At 46.5% G+C, this 16,384-nt stretch overlaps 2 protein-coding genes across 11 annotated transcripts in view; one reads left to right on the plus strand and one right to left on the minus strand.

Moving 5' to 3' along the window:
* The window catches only part of syd (JNK-interacting protein syd), a 95,805-nt gene extending 91,479 nt beyond the window's left edge, over positions 1-4,326 (minus strand). For 3 of the 10 annotated variants that reach the window (XM_065434324.1, XM_065434323.2, XM_065434319.2), the window contains exons 1-5: positions 3,601-4,322; positions 2,164-2,284; positions 1,999-2,069; positions 1,836-1,921; positions 862-1,033 (exon numbers count right to left, since the gene is read on the minus strand). In XM_065434324.1, the coding sequence (XP_065290396.1) occupies positions 862-1,033; positions 1,836-1,921; positions 1,999-2,069; positions 2,164-2,284; positions 3,601-3,912 (762 nt within the window). In that variant the 5' untranslated portion in view covers positions 3,913-4,322. Of the gene's footprint in view, positions 1-861; positions 1,034-1,835; positions 1,922-1,998; positions 2,070-2,163; positions 2,285-2,908; positions 2,928-3,600 lie in introns of those variants that run through there. The other 7 variants (XM_065434326.2, XM_065434322.1, XM_065434321.2 and 4 more) reach the window with 6 other exon arrangements.
* Positions 4,327-4,739: 413 nt separating this feature from the next.
* Positions 4,740-15,313, plus strand: LOC135903885 (putative divalent cation/proton antiporter TMEM165). Its single transcript, XM_065434328.2, has 6 exons — positions 4,740-5,224; positions 5,348-5,446; positions 5,530-5,585; positions 13,523-13,654; positions 14,933-15,038; positions 15,155-15,313. The coding sequence occupies exons 1-6, from the start codon at positions 5,068-5,070 to the stop codon at positions 15,223-15,225; spliced, it is 621 nt and encodes a 206-aa protein (XP_065290400.1). The 5' UTR covers positions 4,740-5,067; the 3' UTR covers positions 15,226-15,313.
* Positions 15,314-16,384: the final 1,071 nt, after the last annotated feature.

Genomic DNA, 16,384 nt, shown 5'->3' on the forward strand with positions numbered 1-16,384 from the left:
CCACAGAACGTCGGCAAGAGTGAGTACTGCTCGTTACACAGTGACAAAAGGAGTAGCACCGCTTCTTTGTCTTCTGCACATTACCTACAAACAACCACCCCAGCTCATACGCTGAGTTATGCCCACTAGCATATCAAAAATATGTGAGTGAGCGCGCTCTGGAATCAATGTGTCAAAGCATGGGTGATGTCGATTATGGGGGAAGGCAACTACAGCGACAGCACACGAATGTTCAAAGTTGAACGTTTCGTGACGGTCCCCTGAGTACGCTGGTGAATAGCGATAATGCATCTTTGCTTCAAGCTATTACAAAGTACAGAATGTCTACACTCCGAACTTTGCACCATGCAAGAGAAACCTATCGCAACTGAGCACACCTGCGAGTGCTTAGGCAGAAAATAAACAATTTGATAGTGACAGCACCGAGGAACCTTACTGAGTCAGAAACATGACAAGTCACTGGTTCAAAGTTTTTTTTCCAAATAAAGAACTAAGAGCAAAACACACTCATCTTGATTTCATTCATACACAGAATGATTAGAGAGCTTGATATACATTTCTAGCCCCACCTTTAGTACAAGCACAGTGTACCCTGCTCAGGCTGTTTGAACATGGCGTAATGAGCTCCAAAAGCGCTTGCATGTCTTCTGAAGCTGTGGCCAAAGTTTCGTGCCATCCACTCAGTCACAGTCTATGATATCCACCAAGCCAGAGGTTAACTGAGCCACACCAGCATCATGCACATCCATCGTAAACAGAGAGGCAATGGAGGCAGCTGAGGCAAGGAATGGTCGCGTCGCCATGTGATCAAACATGGTGGCGCCTACGGAATCGCTGTGAAAAGGGTCAATAAGTACTAACCTGTATTTCGCTTTTGAGGCTGGCATTGGAATCGTTGCTTTTTGTAGGCGAGATGAGGTCTGGGTAGTCAGGGGATGTTGGGATTGTCTTAGCTGGAGTGGTTTCACCTGAAAGACCCAAGGAAGCGGGGCCACCAGGAGATTTGCTGAGGGCAAAGTGCATCCCAGTCTTGCTGCTCAGCCACATGGGAGGAAAGGAAAATGACAAAGAGGTAAGCAATAAGGTTCTAGCACTGCTTTTGACAGAGTCAACATGATAACTTAATGCTCAAGATGCCTCCAAAATTTAGGAAGTACAATGTTACAACACAGGAACCAACTAGCAGAAGGCAAATCACAGAACATAATGTAAGACTGCAAGAAACTGTTTGTCACTGCTTCATAAGGGTTTCACCAATTATGCAAATATGCTGAATATGCTATGACTACTACCCCAATGCATAGGTACACCTCAAGACTCCTACCTGGTTCTGCAAAGTGAAAGTGCAACCAGTGAACATAATAGCATTGTGCCTCGAGTGTTATGTGGTAGTTGAAGGTTGAAGGTTGAAGGTTTATTTCCGCAACTGGTGTTGCGAGGACAGCCAGGGAGGACAGCCAATAACACTCCTTGACAATTCCTGATCTATAATTTTACACTGAGGTACTTCTAGCATCAAGTTGAAGGCACAGGAGTGAAGGAGTGTTTGCCAAGCAACTGCAGTTTGCTTGAGGTATATTACTAAAGTGCAGTGACAGCTACACTCAAGGGGCGTAGCTGCAGTCGACTAATCAATGTCAAAGGTATGTCGCGCCAAAATAAGTTTGTGAATATGGGGATAATATGGATCCAGTCTAGCAACAACTTCTTACCGACAGGCCTCACAATGAAACCATGAATGACACAAAAAGACAAAAACCAATGTCTATGTTAAATGCCAGTGCTATCAGCTCCAAAATCAGTGAAACTCAAAAATATGTCTCATAAACACTCACCTTCCTTTTACACCTGCCATCTCCATTCTGTCAGAGCCAAACAATATTTTTGTTCTCTCAATATAGTCCATGTGTGTCTTGAATAACTATAAGTAAACAAACAAACATGTACATAAACTACCAGAAGGGAGCACAAATACATTTCTTTTCAGGCATTACTTACTTCAGTATACCTTTCATGTAGTTTTGCATACTCCTTTTTCATTTCAGACTCTTTCTCTTCTAACCTTGAAGCTGAAAGTTATTAATGAAGGATTAATGACTGGAATGTGTCCCCACAGCACTGCTAAATATCAACAGCCTATGATACGAAATAAGTGCATCACACCATGATCTGAAGAATTTTTTGACTTGAGCTCCAGTATGCGAACAGCAGACTCCAGCCCCTCAACCTTCCCTTCAAGGTCCCGACGATCGTCATCTACAGTGTATTCCACTTCCAGGAGTTTCTGTAACATAGCCAGATAAAACAAATAAACAGCGGTGCATAAGATAATAATATGATCAAACAGGTCCATACGATCGTAAGCGGAATTCTCACAGCTATTGCTTAAGCATGCAAGGTTGAGCTCCGAACATGATGACAGGCATGAAACATACAGACCAGCCAGTGAACACAAACGAAGGCCAGGAAAGCTACAATCATGAGATGTAGTACAAGACACAGATGGCAGCATTCCGGAAGCCAGAAAGACATTTAAGCAAGAGCAAAAATGACGAAAGCGATTGCATGCGCATCGAGGAATAAAGTGAAACCCACACGGCCGAACCACGCAGAGCATACACCCAAACACGGGAAGTGGGCGACTCTGGCCTTGCGAAGGGCCCGTTCACTAAATGAACGGAGAGTTCAACGAAATGAGACGGCGAGTTTCATCGCTGGCAGCACGGGTATCAAAGCAAGAGGTCCGGCGACAAGAGTTCTCACCTACTAGATTTTTTTGTTTCACTTATTTTTTTAACCTCGACAGCGGTACTTGACATCGAAAGTGCGAAGAGAAACGACTCGCGTTCTAGGTATTGCATAACGTCGTTACGGCCCTGCCTGTTCCAAACAATAAAAACTAGGTCACCCTCCCAACAGGGCTTCGAAGATTCCTTGGGTGGTCGAACAGCTGACTCGCGCTTCCCCGGCGCCCGACTGCTTACGGCCATTACGGCGCTCGCACGCTGTCGCATTGTTTCACAACACATATGGCTGGCAAGCGCACGCACCCTGCTACTGCACTTCGCGAATTGGAACATGAGCCATCACGATCGCAATGTCATGCGATGATGGAAACAGTACAGATGTGAATACGATCTGCGTATCATGATAACTATCCGTTTTGTTCGCTGTTTTACACTTTGTTGTGATCATATACAAAGAGAAAGCACCCTGATCATGAACAAGTACAGTGGTAGTTAATCTGCCAGGTTCAACGACTGCCGACGCACTGTGCAAGCGAGAAACATAACCTGTGCCCGGGCCCGTGACCGTCGACCTAAAATGTGGTGAATGGAGTTCCGCACTGAATACCACCAGACTACGACAGTATGGTGCTTGACCGTTCTTGAACGCCTAAACATAGCGTGATTTACAGGATGTATCACGCTAATTAGTGAGGTGAGCGCAAGAATCTCATTCTTGACAACATTTCACGACGGTTCTACACCGGAAATTGACTCGCAGGCTCAGGGCAGTGGTTAGCTCTTAGCAACAAACGACAATGCCAATAAAGCAGAGATGAATCAATACACCGGAATAATATGAGCACAACATCACCTGTTCGGCGGCTTTTCTCAGCTGTTTCTCGCGCTCGTACTGTGTCACCAACTGTTCGTTATCCTCTCGGAGCAGCTCAAGTTCCACTTCATGCTCTTGGTTCTCCATGCAAGCTAAGTCCAAGCTCTCGAGAACGTTCACCACGAGTGGCATAAGATCTTTGACCACATCCTCGTCATACTTCTCGATCATGCGCTGGAACTCCTGGTATATATTACCAGCCAACGTCTGCACTTTTTCGGACATCACATCGTGCGTCTCTTCGTTCGTCGTTCCGTAGACGGTTTCCTGCATCGGAGATTCCGTCTCCATGTTTGTGGAGCGTTCGCTGACTATTACGGGCACTCTGTTACTCCTCAGTCGATGAAATACTGTAATTTAGGGCGTGGAGACGCTTATTTCCTAGGCCTAGGGCCTGGATACCCATAACGATTGGCGCAGATGCGAAGTTTGTCCTGTCTTGAGCTGACCGACAACTGCCAAGCCGACGAACCCCTGCATAGATACGGGAAAGGAGTACGGTCAACTTCAGCACGCGCGTTGGCCATGCTCTGCTTCCTGAGGATTTCCCGTTTCTGCGCTTCGATGGCGGCGCGGCGGTGCGGTCGGCCGCGTGTGTGGCCGTGTCCAACCGTGAGCCGCTGAAAGGTCAAAAACAGAAATGACCAATGCAACAAGAGTCACTGCCATTTGCTCAGTTTCCACAGCAACAATTAAGGCACTGCAGCACTTGCTCCACACGGCGAGCTTTATTCGGCTATTTATTTTTTTATTATTTTATTATATGTAAGCGCGTCGCTTGCAAGATGTGCAGCTGCGTTCAGCTGGAAGCGAGCAGCCTTCACAAATATCACAGAAAATTGAGTGACAGTTTCTGCCCAGAAGTCTTTCTTGCAATGCTGACACGTATACCGTTAACAAAGATATAAAAAATTATATATCCTTAGAGGTCATTGAATATACCAGATATGCCACACTCATAAAATGTTCTCAACGCAAGTATTTCACCTGCACCCAGTGATTACAGATGCGAATATATGTGCAGACGCTAAGATATCGTGTGCGTTTTGTAGGTTCGTGCGTCCACCGCACCTAAAGAAGTTATTATCAGTAGTCCGTTTCTTGTTGCCTGTTCGAAGACTGCTATGTTAGCCTGAACACGCACGTGGAGACAATAGATAAGATAATTGAAAGGAGACAATCGGCTCAAGACACACGTATGTGCGCATACGTACGTACTTCTAGAAGATAAACAAGACTGTGCTGCAGCCGCAAGAAACACCAACACTCCACTCGACGCCTCAGCCGACCCGATGCTATATCGCAAGAGGAGCTGAAGATCCCTCGACCGTCGGTAAACGCCCGTTCACGAAAGCTGCTGACCTAGCACTGTTTAGTCTCATAGTGCGTGCCCTGTCATTCAACCACAGTTGAACGTGAGCTACAGCACCGACGAGTGCAGAAAAGATGGATCCCCAAACTCTTGCGATAGCCACCATGATCATATTTTCCGAGATGGGAGACAAAACCTTCTTCATTACGGCGCTGATGGCCATGAAACACTCCAAGACATCCGCCATTGCAGGAGCGCTGTCGGCCAATGCGCTGATGTCCGTCTGTTCAGGTACGTAGATATTATAGTACCTTATAACGTAGGGCACGTGGTAGGACAATGTTGATCGCACGACTTCCATGTGATAAGTGAATAACAATGCTTCTCATTACTGATGTTCTTCTCTTTATACAGCAATGATTGGTTCAGTCGCCTCCATCTTGCAAAAGGACTACACGCATTACCTGTCCGTGATTCTTCTCGTTATTTTCGGCTCCAGAATGATTGCTGAAGGTTAGTGCGATCGGGGCACGTCCCTTCAATTATCAGTTGTTATGACCCATATATGTTACATACATATACACATGTGTTTTCAGGTTATGCAATGGAGAAAAGCCAAACTAAGGTTATTATCCGGGCAGCTGAAAACGAGGTATATATAGTCTTTTCCCCCTTTTTTTTTCTCGTCTATTCTTCATTAAATCATTACTTGCACTACCCTCTGTTAAGCTCTGTAAAAGTGCAAGAGTTGTAAGCGTTTTTTATTGCCAGTTTAAGCGCGATTTAGATGTCGTACCTTTAATCCTGGAAGCATATGTCCCATAGTAGGCGTAATATCACTATGAAATCCATTTGCATGGCTATTGCTCTTCTTTATTAACCCAAATTTCCTCCCAGCTGTAACAGTGGACAGACTCGATGACCGTTAAGTGAGAGTTATGCACAACTGCCTTACGTGCATACGCAACTAAGATGGAAAAAAACGAAAGAAAAAGTCGCAGTTTCACCCGAATGGCGAAGCATCGATTGCGATAGCAAATTGGCAAAAAGCCATACGAAGTAAGGACAGTGTTTTTATCGGGCGTACGAACTTGTAAACATTCGCTTGCTAACTAAATTAACAAGCATGGTGTCAGCGCGCCCAGCAAACATGAGCACATCACTCTAGATGACCGCAGACACTCGCTGTCAAAACGCAGGCGGGAGGAAACTCGGCAGCAGTAGCGAGCGAAGTGACCATGCACAGGGGTGAATCTCCGCATGGCTGCCATTGGCTGTTTTCGAGCAGACGCTCTTTCGACGCCAGCGCCAAGATCCCCTTCAGTTACGGCCCTAACCGCAGGGCGATGCAGAAGCAAAATGGCGGCGCACACGATTGTTTACGTTGTCATGGCAACAGGAACAGCAGCCGCGCGGCAACTCCTTTCCCAAACGTTTTTCTTTTCTTTTTGCTTTTGTTATGCCGACCTGCTCCGCACTCTTTCCCCCATGCCGCGCGCCCCGCTTACTGTTTTTTTTTTACCTGTACGCAGCGGGTTGTTTTTTTGTTTTCTTTTTTATCGTGCGTGCGCGCTACGGCGCACCACGCGCCAGCTCGCAAGCAATGCGCGCGCTACGCGCGCATTGAGAGACTTTTAGCTTGTACGCTATTCCGGTAAACGGGAGCGCTTTGGGCGGATTACCGGATGGTCGGGGCGTAAACTTGAGCGGTGAAGCCGCCTGGTGTTGTAGAGCTCAACCAGACAAACGCATAGCTAAAACTGCAGTAACTCACCATATCCTGCTTCGCCACCCGTGCAAATTTTTGACTTTTAGCGTGTGCGGTATTCGGGCAAGCGCGGGCGGTTTTCCGGTTTAGCGGGGGCGCCAACCTGAGCGGCCCGATTGGTGGCGCCAGCTGGTGGCGCAAAGCTCAAGCACACAAACACAGAGCTGATTACTGTATTCTGCTTAGCTGCTGGCGTAAATTTTCGACAGTGGCGTAATCGTGTTCACAATTACGCCACTGCCAAAAATTTGCACGAGTGGCGAAGCATGATATGGTGAGTTACTGCAGTTTTAGCTATGCGTTTGTCTGGTTGAGCTCTACGACACCAGGCGGCTTCACCGCTCCGGCCGCTCATGTTTACGCCCCGACCATCCAGTAATCCGCCCAAACCACTCCCATTTACCGGAATAGCGTACAAGCTAAAAGTCTCTATTGCTTGCGAGCTGGCGCGTGGTGCGCCGTGGGCTATGCATTGGCACGCACGCAGTCTTGCCCATACTCATACCAGCATGTGCCGGGTCATTAAAAAAATTCCACTTCCAACGCAACATATCTTTGGTCTCGCTTTATTTGACTTCGTTTCCGAAAACAAATATTTTTCTTACAACGTGGCGTGATACACGCTCAAAAAGTGCGCCAAAGTGAAAGGTTCCCGACATATATAAGAGTGCTAAACATAAAAGTTCACAGACGGTGAAATAACAAGAAAGCGCTAGAAAACGCGAAGGCCGTTTTATAATAATAATATTTGGGGTTTTACGTGCCAAAACCACTTTCTGATTATGAGGCACGCCGTAGTGGAGGACTCCGGAAATTTTGACCACCTGGGGTTCTTTAACGTGCACCTAAATCTAAGCACACGGGTGTTTTCGCATTTCGCCCCCATCGAAATGCGGCCGCCGTGGCCGGGATTCGATCCCGCGACCTCGTGCTCAGCAGCCCAACACCATAGCCACTGAGCAACCACGGCGGGTGCCGTTTTATAATACACACACATATTAAACACACAAAAAAAAATGATTTTTATGTAACGCCCTCAAGACCGAAATGTAGACGAGCTTCTAATATATGCACTAAGATGTTGCACAAAATTGGACGACGTGTATGACATAGTCATGACAACTATAGAAAGGAAAAACTCACTGGTAATGGCAAAAACAACGACACGCAAAATACCCAGAAAATAGAATAAAATGCTAACATTGTTTGATTGACAGCCATTATAAAAATAGCTTACTTATAAACCTGCACGGAAGTATACATGAAATGCGTGACATGTTCATTACTACTGAACAAAATGAAAAACACATGGCAGAACAAAAATAACATTGTACTAAAAACTGAAATACACATTATCACATTATTTTGCACTTGACCACAACTTGAGTAACGGTGGCAAGGGGGGGCAGAAGGTAGTCGGACTTTGCAGCAGCACATAGAAAACATTCGCACAAAGGCCTATTCCTCAATCAAAGACGAGGTAAAATAAGCCAACAACACTTTTCTTTCGCCCCGAATGCACTGCTTAGCAGTAAAATTAACGCACTAAGTCGTACTTACTAGGCACTCCTTTGTATAATAAACACGAACTGCAAAAATCTGTATGTAGGACACTTGCAATGCTCATGATTTCCAGAAGAAAAAAAAAGTGTATCATGCCTACACAGAGATAATTACTGAGATAATACATACAAAGAGCAGTGATTTTTCAGCTGTTAGTACGTCTGTAGAACGTGACACACAGAAAAAGCACTGAGGGCGGAATGGAAATCTGGGCAAGTTACTGAAGTTGCAGAATGAGAATTGGCACAGAAAAACACAAGTTATAGACCAGGTGACAATGAGGAGGAATGTCTGTTTATCAGCTTCCTCTACCGGCAGGAGGGAAGTGTAGCACAATCAAGGTGCAACGACGTCCGGAGGCTCATGGAGCACACACATGGACAGGGCTGTGTTCGTGTACATGCTCCTTTTGATGTCCTTGGGTAAGCGCGCTCACCTGTTGTCTTTAGGTACGCGGAACAACCTTGCAGGGCTTGTTTTTGAGGTATTCGTGCACCACTGCACGATGCAAGAGCGGTAGGAGTCGTGACACGGGTGAAACATCGCGGAGCACAAGCGCACAGCTACCGAGGACCACAAAACGGACGAAACTACCCACGCCGATCAACGTACAGCAGCGCACGTTTCCCGATAACAGCAGATAACGAAATATGAAACGTCTGCAGCAGAAGCTGGCGCCGAGCCGCACGGCGCGCGCGCGGGGACAGTCGAAGGTGAGGGAGGGCGAGAGAAGGGCTCGGCCATGCTAGGGAAACGGATTTTCGGCTTCGCCCTCCCCGTAGATGGCGCCAATTACCTCTGCCACCGAAGCCGGGGAGTTTCCCACCGTGGACCATCGTGCTGTCTATCACTTCAACGCAAACTGAACGCCGAGAACACACAGCACGCACAAAGCTACAAACCACCGATGCACCTAGACAGGGGCGTAGCCAGGGGGGGGGGCTTATGGGGCTTCAGCCCCCCCCGAAATTTTTTCGTGCTGTCCACGCACCGCCGACCAAAGCGACCCCCCCCCCCCCCCCCGGCGCCGGAAATCACTCTGGATTTTGTCTAGAATGTCTTTTTGACGCTCGATAAGACATTTAACCGCGAAGATTGCAAACTCGGGCTGGATTTCGTGGCAACGCCCATACACCGGGAGTCACATAACGCCAAGCAGTCCCATCCGAGCAGAAAGTTTCAAGGGCGCTTTGATGGTGAGCGGGCTCGCCGCGGCATCTCGCTGAGGCCACGGAATCTATGGAGCGCATGGATATCAATTGCGAAACTTTATGGGTATAAATCTCATAAGCTCTTGATGTGAAAGGCGCATTGACATTTCCAAAGTTGTGCTTTAGATTTTCAATTGCGGAACTTTGTGGGTTTAATGTTGTTATAAACATTTGACGCCAAAGGTCTATTGACTTTTCTAAAGTCTTACATCGGAACATACAACGAGACAAGCCAAATCAACACACTAGCAGACGAGTTGACAAAGTAGGCAGCGAGGTACAATGAGACGAAGCGTTGGGGTGGTTCATTTGTGCCGTCATGTCACATAAAAAAGATATCAACATTTTTTTTAACCTACGCCAGAACATCCATGTCAACACACTAAAGCCAGCCAAAGTGACTACGTTCTCATTTATTTTTCCTACTTTGACTTTTATTCGCGAAAACACAATGAGCCTCTTTTTTTTTTTTTTTTGTTCTCGCTACCCTACCAGCGGGCTGCCAGAGCCAGCCAGAGCGCATACGTTTTTCTCGTATGGCCCCGACCACCGTGCGATGCACTTCGGTGCGCGTTCGGTTTGCTCTGGCCGAGTGGATTTTCACCTGACAGAGTTTTGGACGCCTTCTGGCTAGCAGACGAGAAAAAAAAAAAACAATGGTCGCTCGCCGCCATCACTGTGGGGACTCGAAGGATTGCACCGCATTCCTTGAGCGGAGCCTTTCCGGAAAATCTTGTTTCGCCGCTGTAGGATACTGAGCAGTATGCGTATGGTTCTCAGTGGACCAAGCGTCTCATGTTTTCTTCGGTATTCCTTCCGTAGCCCCATTAGGTGCCCGAAGTAGGCATTCGATTCTGGCCAACATACTTTCCTATGCGGTTTTTTTTTCATTTCGGTGCCTCCGCCTCACAGAAAAAAATACATTATTGCAGCGCAGCGAATTGTCGCATGGTGAAAGTTCGATTTTGATACTTCTTTTGCGGAAAGTAATGGGCGACGGGACGCTTCAGTTGCCGGATACGTTTATTATATTATTGCGAAAGCAATTATATGGACACTCCAGGCGCATTCCTGCCGTCGCCGTCGCCCTCATGTTCCGTATAAAGTCCAAGGGTGATAACATCGTGACCACGCGCTGCATGCTGTATGTGCGAGTGAAAGCGTAGGCGGGGAGGTGGAATGGGTGAGCCGACGATGGTGGCTCAGTCTTGTGTGCGCAAAGGAGAAAAGCGGGGAGCAAGCGCGCCGCCTTCCGTCGCGCGCAATACATCGGGGGGAGTGGATGGAATGGGTGCGGAATCTAGGATTCTGTGAACCTATGATTGTGCAACATGTTTATTTGCCTTTTTTTGACGCATTATATACAGTTACTTCTTCTTACGTACATAGACTCATTGGAGACTTATACGTGTACCTAAATATCTTGTTGCGAGGTTTTGTGTATACATGCAGTGAACTTTGTTTCCAGTGACACTTTTTGTCCTTTATCAAGCCGTATTTTCGCATTTGTATATCCCATTGTATCTTTGCATTTCTAATGTAAGAGGGCGAGTCAAATGAAAGTGAGCATACCCTAACCACGCAATAATGGTTCGGTTCACTATCTGCGAGGCATGCGCGTAGGAGAACGGCATGTCTCATTTACAAAAAGTGACACGCAGGTGTGAAGATAAATGTTCTTTAATGCTCTCATACTCTGGGTTAAATATGGTTGCGTCACATAATGGACACTTCAAAAGTTGAACAGCCCGGTGCCGCGAAGTTTTTTCACAGCTGAAGGTGTTTCCAAAACAGAAATTAATCACCATATGACTGCCGTGTACGTTGAACACTTCATTTCATTAAATAAATAAACCAATAAAGAAAGAAAGAAAGACTGTGAAGCGTTGGAGCAAACGGTTCAAAGGACATTGCAAAGGCATTCCAAGACCGGGCCAAAACCATCGTTTTGGCCCGGTCTTGGAAGTTACAGAAAGTTAAATCCTAGTGTCTGTTGGAAACAGAACTTCGATTTAGGGCCTGAATTTTGTTTAAAATATTTTGAAAAATTCGAAAGTTTGAAAAAATAGAAGCACGACGTTTACAAACTAATAGCTATGCATGAAGAACAGATATTGTGGTTCTGTAAATGGCATTTATTATAACAGTCAAAGCGAACAAATTTGTTATGTCAATTTGTATCTTACGTGAATTGGTTACGTTGTGTACAAGGGTTCTGCAAAAGCCGTATTTCCACAATACTAAATTTTTTTGAGATTCATGTGTAGCATATCTATTTTGTCCGCTGTAGATGTACTATTAGATGCAATTCACAGAATTGTGATATCATTTTTCATTGTTGAGTCACGGAGATTTATTCTTGATAGTTTCGTTTTCTGAAGATTTTCAATTTTGGCCAATTTTAAATAAATAATTGACCGCCTAAATGAAAAATTCGAAACCAGTAGTCACTAGAATTAAACTTTTTCTTTTAAATGCAACAAACCTCCTCAAATTTGGTGAAGTGGTTGCAGGGAAAAACGAATTCCCCTGCTACATGTACTTAAATAGGAGCACCCGAGCTAAAGCTTCCTCTTAAGGAGGAGGCTGAGCTGCAACGTGCAGATGTGTATATATATATATATATATATATATATATATATATATATATATATATATATGTATATGTATTGGGCCAGTGGCGTAGCCCCCCCCGAACAAAATTTCTGGCTACGCCACTGCACCTAGACTCTGCCCCCAGCGCAGACCGTTTTCAAGACACGGTCGCGTGACCGCGCGTAGCCGCCACATACGCAGTTGCAGCCGTAGTAGAACGCCGCCTTCCATCCGGTGCCCCGCAACGTCGGGTGCCTCTCACGCGATCAAAGACGGCGCGCTTCCCCGCTTTCCTTCCTTTCGCGCGGGCGAGATTGAGCCGCGATCGTCGGCTCCCCTCGCACGCTTTGGCTTGCACATACAGCATAGGGCGCGCGGAGACGGTGTTATCACGCTTGGACTTCATAGGAGACATCACGGTGACGCCGACGGCAGAAATGCGCCGGGAGTGTCCATATAATTGCTATCGCAATAAAAAAACGAATGCACGGGCCGCCTGTCGCACAGAGCGGACAGTGCATCCGCTTCGTTTCGCGCTGTGTACTTGAGAGTCCGCAGTACACGGCTCCAACCCTCCTACGATTGCTTCGCGTTGCTTTCTAGGCGATGGGCGAATATATGGGACGAAAAGGTTTCGCCAGTATATAGGCGTATATATACCAGCAGATTAAGGAGTCCCCGATGAACGGACAGTTGTGGTAACGAGGGAAAAACGAGGTCGCGATTTTCGTGAATGAAGGTTGTTGTCTGGCAAAAATTAAGTTGGTTCGCGCAGAAAAAAAAATATATTCTGTGGTGGTTTAGCGATGAGTGCGAGAGAAATGCGTTAGCATTACTATTTTATTATTATTTTGTGTGCATTCAGGGAGACGCTTCAAAATTTTGAAGTATATGTGCGCATAGTTTATTCCTTTGTACAAAAAGAATATCCTCGTAACATTCAATAACAACACGTAACCGCCAAAGAAAATTACGTCGAACCATTTTGATGTCCCGGATCCATAGATTAAACCGCGTTCTCCACAATGCAAAATGTTCACGTGCTCACTCGTGTGCGTGGGTGCGTGTGTGCGTGTGTGTGTGTGTGTGTGTGTTTGCGTGTGTGTGTGTGTGTGTATGTGTGTGTGTGTGTGTGTGCGTGCGCGTGCGTGCGTGCGTGTGTGTGTGTGTATGTTTGTGTGTGTGTGTGTGTGTGTGTGTGTGTGTGTGTGTGTGTGTGTGTGTGTGTGTGTGTGTGTGTGTGTGTGTGTGTGTGTGTGTGTGTGTGTGTGTGTGTGTGTGTGTGTGTGTGTGTGTGTGTCCGGGACATCAAAGAAACGCGACGTAATGCTGACGCAGTTCTCTCGCATTTACCGTTAAATCGACACTGACCTCTCTTTTTCGTTCTTTTTTTTCTGTCGTTCTGCTGCGTCACCTGAACACAATAAATTTTTTTTCTTCTACATTCCACAGACGTCTGGAGCAAACAAAAGCTGGCGGATGCTTTTGGGCAAGTCCGCCCTCGTGCAGACGTTCCTCCTGATATTTCTGGGAGAATGGGGCGACAGGTCGCAGATCTCTACGATCGCACTTGCAGCCAATGAGGTAAGTATGCGTGCGCGCACTGAGTGAGCGCGTGTGGTAACGAACGCATGTGATTTCGCTCGAATAACCCAGGAACAATTCTCACTTTTAGCGCAATGTCTGGTCATTCAATTTCGCAAAACTTATCACCCGCAATTTATATCGAAATTCAACACTGAGTGATAAAAGCGCGACGTTCAAGTTGCCTCAAAAAATTATTTCGAAATTATTCGAAAACGGGGACGAAGAAATAATAAAGCTATTTCGTCGAAATTGTATATCTATCACAGCGGCATATACATTTTGATTGGCTCAGTAATTAGACGAGCAGCTATCCTTATAAGACTTTTGCTGAAAGGGTCAAACGATCTGTCCCATAGCGAGACTTATTGGAACCCGTCGTCCGAAGGTTCCAGACTTCCGAGATGCCGACGCTGCTAATTTCTTGCGAGTAATTAATTCCGGCCTATTTCATCCAGAAAACGAAAACTGAATGGCGAGGAGACGCCCGCGAGTGCACGAGATTGTTGGCGCCTCAGTATAGCCACCGTAGCCTCAGCGGCACGCGAGCTTGTCTTGTACGACGGTGAAGCGATATGTCCAAATGGTCGCACGTGCATACTCATCGCCACGCGGCACCAATGCTGCAGGGTGACCAAAAATTAGTGTGCCGAATTAGCTCCAAGGCAAAAGCAGTGAAAATAGAGGCGTAGCGTTCCCATTTTCCCGGGAGGGGGAGGGGGGGTGGAATCCAGACGGCGTTGCCTGTGGAAGGGGGTCGTGTGGAAGCCGAACTGTGCATGGAGGGAGGCGCACAAAATAAACAAGTCATTGTTGCGGTCAAAATTTCGAAGCATATGTACGCATGGTTCATTCCTTTGTATAAAAAGAATACCCAACATTCAATAACAGCAAATAACCACCATACAAAGAGGTAGCAGATACGTTCAGTCCTTCCAGTACCCTTACTTATGGCCGCAGCTTGTTACTTACTTTCTAAAGCACTTCACCGACAAGACTTCCAAAAGAAAAAGTACGATCCAGAGGTGCAGTCGGTGCTGATACAGAGCAGATAAAAGAATGATAGAGCACTCCAAAGTTTTTCAAACAGGTTCTTGTAAAGCCCACAAGATGTACTGAATCTTGGACTTGCTGGTGGCTGTATGTAAGTTATTTAATTACGACCTACCCGGGAACCACCGTGAATCCTACTATGCGATAGTATTAGAGAAGTGTGTACATGTACAGAATAAAATATAGCCTGTTTGCGGCCTGCTAAGCTTGTGTGCTGCATTGCAGATGGTCGCAAAAGTTGTCGCGGGTGCCATCTTGGGCCACGCGGTGTGCATCTTGGTTGCTGCCTACGGTGGATGCCTGATAGCAAATAGGATGTCCTTGCGTTCAGGTGAATCTACATTTGAAACTTCTATCAGCACTTTTGAAAGACGACTGTAATGTATTTTTCTAACATGCACATGCTTCTATCAGCTGAACACTTCTTTTTTTCTCTTCCTTTTTCAGTTACTCTTTTGGGTGGTTGCGTCTTCTTACTGCTCGCCTGCTCGAACGTTATAATGGGCCCCGCACTATGACAACTGTTTTGTACCTTGTACGCGCTTCGCCGTTCTTTCCACTGTATGTGTTATTCATCGCTCATTAAAACCATATGAACACTGCCCACACGTGCGACTATCCTTTACTATATGTATAGACCTCTCATCATAAGTTGAAGCAAACCATTGTACAAAGTGTGAGGGAAAATGGGGGCGAGGAAAAAAGAGGGAACGACAGATAGATTAGGCAGCGCAAAGACCGGCTACCCCTTGCTGGGTTAAGAAGGTAAATCACGGGTTAATTAAATGTAAATAATCATAAATGTTTTACGGTTCCATTAAGCCTTACTTCAGCGAACCAGCTGGCATCTGCGCCTGGGGATCTACGACTGACAACGCCGGAGCGTGTCCTAAATGCCCGGCTTTTGCGCCTGCGATGGACACGCGATATCGTCTGTTGTGGCTACAGTGCACTAGAAAATACTTCTAGTTCACTGTAGTTGTGGCTGTGCCACAGTACTCGTGGTGTAGGCACACGATTCTCAGGGAAGCCGAAGTCGATCGCCCGCCGCGGTGGCTTAGCGGCTATGCTGTTGCGCTGCTAAGCACGAGGTCGCGGGGTCGAATCCCGGCTGCGGCGGCCGCATTTCGATGGGATCAAAATGCAAAAGCGCCTTTGTCTCTTGCACTGGGGGCACGTTAAAGAGCCCCTGGTGGTCAAAATTGATCCCCCCCACGAAGTCGTGCGCATAATCAAATCGTGGGTTTGGAACGTAAGGTCCCAGAATTAATTCATTCAAAGTCGAGCCTAATGTTCCTGAGCACTGTACCCGCTGGATAACGGGCAGCAAATTCACAAACTAAGTGATTTTTGCAGTACCCCTGCATCGCACAGGACTTGCCTTTATTGCTGTTATCCATTCTGTTAATTTTGCACTATATACGTATGCCAACGGTGATTCCCCCTAATAATAATACAGGATCGCTCAAAAATCTGCGCGGTAAGATCGTACCAGACCAGATATGGTTGCATTAAAATGGCTTGTTCTTGGGTGTTGGTTAATACGCTTGAAGCCATTGTAGCGCGAATATTACAGACGCAAAGAAAAACACCGGTCAACGCGGGCGCCAAATATATACATGTAGCGCTCGTAGTGTCCGTTTTGTGTTCATTGTGTCTGCTTTCGCGCCACATGGC

The sequence above is a fragment of the Dermacentor albipictus genome, chromosome 3 (genome assembly GCF_038994185.2).
Source record: "Dermacentor albipictus isolate Rhodes 1998 colony chromosome 3, USDA_Dalb.pri_finalv2, whole genome shotgun sequence".
Classification (NCBI taxonomy): Eukaryota; Metazoa; Arthropoda; class Arachnida; order Ixodida; family Ixodidae; genus Dermacentor; species Dermacentor albipictus.

Coding starts and splice junctions, on each gene's coding strand:
- LOC135903885 (XM_065434328.2), top strand. CDS start 5,068: ATGGATCCCCAAACTCTTGCGATAGCCACCATGATCATATTTTCCGAG. Junction 5,225..5,347: donor GCTGATGTCCGTCTGTTCAG/GTACGTAGATAT, acceptor CTCTTTATACAG/CAATGATTGGTTCAGTCGCC. Junction 15,039..15,154: donor TAGGATGTCCTTGCGTTCAG/GTGAATCTACAT, acceptor TTCCTTTTTCAG/TTACTCTTTTGGGTGGTTGC.